Here is a 4,514-nt window from a genome sequence, read left to right as displayed (position 1 = left end):
CTAAACTTTTACGTAGTTAGAAATAAAGTAACGATAAAAGTAACTAGTAAAATCGTTATCGTTACCTCAAAAATGTAATTGCGTTACCATGAGCGTTACTCACAAGAGAAGTTTCACAACTATCTGGAAACGATTTAATTCTCCATGAAATATATTGTAAAACACGAAAATCTAAGAGACATATTCTTTTATATGTATGCTAATTCATAAGAGGTGAAACACCCCTTTGAAAGAAAACGATATTTGAAGCGAATCTCGTTAGAAGTTTAAAAGATAGAAAAAAATTTTTTAAAGCGAACTTGTACTCTTCTACAAATGTCTCTTATCATTTATTTATTACGTTTAATGTATTATATTTCTATTACATGTAGCGAACAATGCGCGTCGCTCTTCGCGAGTACATAACAATTTGTACAATTATAAATGAGATCCATCATTCATAGTCTCAACTTGTCTGTACATAAAAATAATTCAACCATTCAAAGATTCGACAATAATATCCAATAAATTCAATTGTGATTTTATAAAAGTCTATTTCTCATTCCCGATAAGATAGTCGTATGTATTATTACAAAACAGTATATTTTACTAATTACTTATGTAACAACCAATTTCACTTCAATAATATTGCATGAGAATTGCAAGGATATGTGAAAGAAAACGGAAAATGAGAAAGAAAAAAAAATGAAAAAAGTTCCAAATAATTGGAAAACCGTTAATAAAAATGTATAGATGTTTTCACTTAGTTTTTGTTTTTAATTAGAAATTATTCTTCAAAAATGACTTTCTTTAGCGTTATTGTTACTGTCATAAAAAAAAATTGTAAAGTAAATATAAAATTGTTGTTATAAAAAATGATAATGGGAAATTTACAATAAGATTCGTAGCCGATCTTGGAGTCTTAAATCATAAGAAATTAATCAATCAAAGTCAAATATGAGTAAAATAATCGATTATGATTGGTTAATTTTCTATGACTTCAAATCCCACAACTGTCTACGATTCTTATAGTAAAACCAGCCGCATTACTGTGTTACTTCTCATCCTAATGTCTGTCATTATGTCTTTAATCATGCTGTATTAATTTAAAAAAATAATGAGCAATTAAAACTGAAAAATTTACTGTTTTCCATTACAAAATATATACATCGCAAAATGTGTGCTTATACAAGATGTTACAGAATAATCGCCAAATATTTCATGTGCTGATAGAGAAGACCAAATTGAATCAAAAAGTCCTCTACCCTTTTGCAATTTTTGCATTAGTTAATAACATATTAATTACTAAAAATCGCTGAACATTGGTTTATAATAATTTTTTACTTAAGTAGAATTAATATTAATTAATTTATTCTATCGCAAACCTTATTCAATTTAATTGTTAAATAAATTAAATAACAATATTAATTTAAATTTAATATATATTTTACATTTTTTGTTTTCTAGTTTTACAAATCAGTACTGATTGTATTAGAAAGTTACAACAAGAAATTTTAGATCTACAATCCTGCGTGTTCATTAATTGCATGTAACTGGATTTTAGATTCCAATTTAAGAGGCTACTTCTCAGAGATATTCCTCATTATGTTTTTTCTCTTATCTTTAATTTATTATTCCGCTTCTTATTTTAAATCTTCCCCTGTAGAGTTACATTGCTGTCTGATCGATGAATGCGAGTTTACCATATGAAATTGCACAAGTATTACCAAATATGTCACCACTGTACCAGTTAACTGAAAGAAATAATCAAAACTATTAATTAAAAAAATTTAATTTATAATAGATTACTTACATGACATTCTAAATATTCTTACCGAATGGAAAAAAGTATTATCGAGCGTAAAATATCCATTAGCTGTAAACTGTATTTTGCGATGTAGCAAATGAAGCGAAAATTTCTTGAGCTGTAACATATCTATGATAAATGTCGTTACGAATACTATTTCTGAGAAAGTCTTATCTAAATTTGGTTTTTACCTCTGCATTTGTCTCTTTCTCGATTGCACAGTTTAAAAGATTATGAACTAAATTGCCCGTTTTCTTCATCTGCAGTAAATTTGTAATTAAATTATTTTGTAAAATATTTGGAATTTTATTTACTGATAAAAATATTTTATATCATTGATTAAAACGATCTGATTAAAATGCGATCTTATTATATTGATTATCTTACCTCGATTAAAATTCTCGTAATTCTATTGGTGAGAAGAAAGATGGGATAAATCAGAAATATTATCCAGATGATGACATCAATAATACTATAAGAATATTTTAAGATATCATCAGTCATCAACAGAAACGAGAGAAGATAGTAACCATTATATACGAGTGTTAGAAAGAGAAAAACGATTCCGAATAGCACTGGTAGTGAATAGAAACTCGACACATCCTCAGAGATTTCACAGAGATGATAATGCACATCTCGCAGTTGCAACAGTTGATGAACGGCCGAATTGTTGATTACGATACGACGCGTTTGATAGAGAGACTGCAGTTCAAAATCAGGTGTATATATCCTGGTAAGGTTTTGTATCGCTCGATTTACATCAACAAAATCTGCTTCAATGACCGTCACCAACAGAAAGTAATGTATCAGTAGCCAACCCACGTGAAATGTCGGCAGAACGTCTGTCAGCCATGAGATTGGGTTTGTATGACCAGTCAGGATCTCAGTGAACAGGAGAAATATCAGAAGGCAAATCTTCAAGATGCAAACGATGATCATAGTGCAGAAGATACCTTGTCGTCGTAGCGGATGATATAGATCATACATACGATCTATCTCGTGTTCAATGGTGATTAATCGATTAGTGATCCGCACCAAGGACTTCTGGTTGATGCAGTAGCTAATCAAAATCACGCAGATCACCAGGGCACCAAGCACAGTTTGTAGAACCGCGATGACTACAGTTAAATTCGTCTTGATCTTGTAGTTCCAATTAAGTCTGAATGGTATAGATATATAGTTCGAGGCTATCATTAAGCTACTCAGTACAACATTGTAAACAATTCCTAATTTGGAATATTGAAATGTGTATGACGTTCTCTTTTTGTATACAACGATTCGATGAGCGAATGTAGCGAAACCGATAAACTTGAAGAACACTATCAATATTCTGAACGCCCAAGATAAATCTTGATGTAACTCTGATTTTATTTTGTTCACTTTCTGTTCATTATTTTTTTCTGCAAAAGAATTTTTTTTATTTATATTTCCGAACAAATTGGAAGTTCTATTGATGTTCATGAAAGTTGAATTCTTAATCAAAGACATTTTTGTAATGACTATCTTCTTCCATAATTTTTGAATTCAATGACTATCTTCTTCCAAAATTTTTAAATTAATATCTACTTCTTCTCTTCATTAGGTCTTGTCAATTTGTCCATATTGCCTTATGTATCATGATTTATAAATATTTTTTTTAGGAAACTTTCAGTTCAATTCTTCTTAATATTTTTTTTTCAAGACATTTGTATATAAAGATTTTTATTATTAAATTTGTATACTTTAAATCTCTTCTTACTAAAACGTTTCATGCATAGATCATTCATAAATTGATAATTTAAGTGGCGTCCGTTTTATTTTATTGATATTTGTCTTTCCAATTGTCCTAAATCCAAATTAAATTCGACCGTTTGAACATCATATACAATTAATTGTGAGTCCGGTAAATATTCACCGTATATTCTAATTGACGTAGCGTTTTATAATTCTTACGAAGTAGCACTGAGCATGTAGCGACGTTTCCGCAAAAACCTTTCACATAAGCATCAGGTACGCAAAACATTATTAAATATTAAATTTGTGAAAGTTATAAACGTGTGATAAGGAATATAAAGTCAATAATTTAGCTCTGTTTCAGTCGACATAGATCTTGCGATGGAAATAGTCGATTTTTACGGTATTATTATCGGAATGATAACAACTGGAATATTTATCAATGTATATATGACATGATATTCACACACACAATAATACGTTCTTTGTAATTTCTGTAATTGTAATGCTAACCATAGTAGACTATTTTTGGTTACCTTCCCGATTACAGCAGAATCTGTAAAACCTTGCAACTTTTTCACGCTGTATTTCTGGACTGAATACGTATTTTTAGCTCAAAACATATGAAATTTATATTTTAAAGTCAGACAAAGACAGATCGATATGAATCAAATGAATAATATTTTATTATCAATTAATTAAAATGTTTCAAAAAATTTTTATTGGAGAAATTCGCAAAAAATTATCAGTTTGGATAAAAAATTTTTCAAATTTTTAAATATAATGTTCAAGAAAAAAACTGTAGGATTTTTTTAGTTGACCCTTTGGACTAACAAAAAAAAATAGTATGATATAAATCGTTCAAAAAAATATAATTATTTGAACTATCGACCTACAAGCACTTTTGCGCACAAATATAAAATTAAAGTTAAGGTAAATAAGAAAATATTTTGTATTGGTTAATATTGACAACAACGGAAACAACTCTATTTATAAGAATGAATGTTCATAATAG

At 28.8% G+C, this 4,514-nt stretch overlaps 2 protein-coding genes across 2 annotated transcripts; both read right to left on the bottom strand.

Moving 5' to 3' along the window:
- Positions 1-1,622: 1,622 nt before the first annotated feature.
- On the bottom strand, positions 1,623-2,046 carry LOC108753672 (putative gustatory receptor 28b). The gene is made up of 3 exons (XM_018495469.1): positions 1,978-2,046; positions 1,815-1,904; positions 1,623-1,733 (listed from the first exon to the last, which is right to left on the bottom strand). Exons 1-3 carry the CDS (start codon positions 2,044-2,046, stop codon positions 1,623-1,625), a joined length of 270 nt encoding a protein of 89 aa, XP_018350971.1.
- Positions 2,047-2,164: 118 nt separating this feature from the next.
- Positions 2,165-2,980, bottom strand: LOC108753654 (putative gustatory receptor 28b). The gene has a single exon (XM_018495447.1). The coding sequence runs from the start codon at positions 2,978-2,980 to the stop codon at positions 2,165-2,167; it is 816 nt and encodes a 271-aa protein (XP_018350949.1).
- Between the last annotated feature and the right edge of the window lie 1,534 nt (positions 2,981-4,514).

The sequence above is a fragment of the Trachymyrmex septentrionalis genome, unplaced genomic scaffold (genome assembly GCF_001594115.1).
Source record: "Trachymyrmex septentrionalis isolate Tsep2-gDNA-1 unplaced genomic scaffold, Tsep1.0 scaffold70, whole genome shotgun sequence".
NCBI lineage: Eukaryota > Metazoa > Arthropoda > Insecta > Hymenoptera > Formicidae > Trachymyrmex > Trachymyrmex septentrionalis.
This window is presented reverse-complemented; position numbering and strand designations above follow the sequence as displayed.

Bases quoted from the DNA above. Each gene is read 5' to 3' on its own strand.
- LOC108753672 (XM_018495469.1), bottom strand. From the start codon at position 2,046: ATGAAGAAAACGGGCAATTTAGTTCATAATCTTTTAAACTGTGCAATC. The intron at 1,905-1,977 runs GTAAAAACCAAA...GATATGTTACAG, and splicing joins AGAAAGAGACAAATGCAGAG to CTCAAGAAATTTTCGCTTCA. The intron at 1,734-1,814 runs GTAAGAATATTT...TATTTCTTTCAG, and splicing joins ATAATACTTTTTTCCATTCG to TTAACTGGTACAGTGGTGAC.
- LOC108753654 (XM_018495447.1), bottom strand. From the start codon at position 2,980: ATGATAGCCTCGAACTATATATCTATACCATTCAGACTTAATTGGAAC.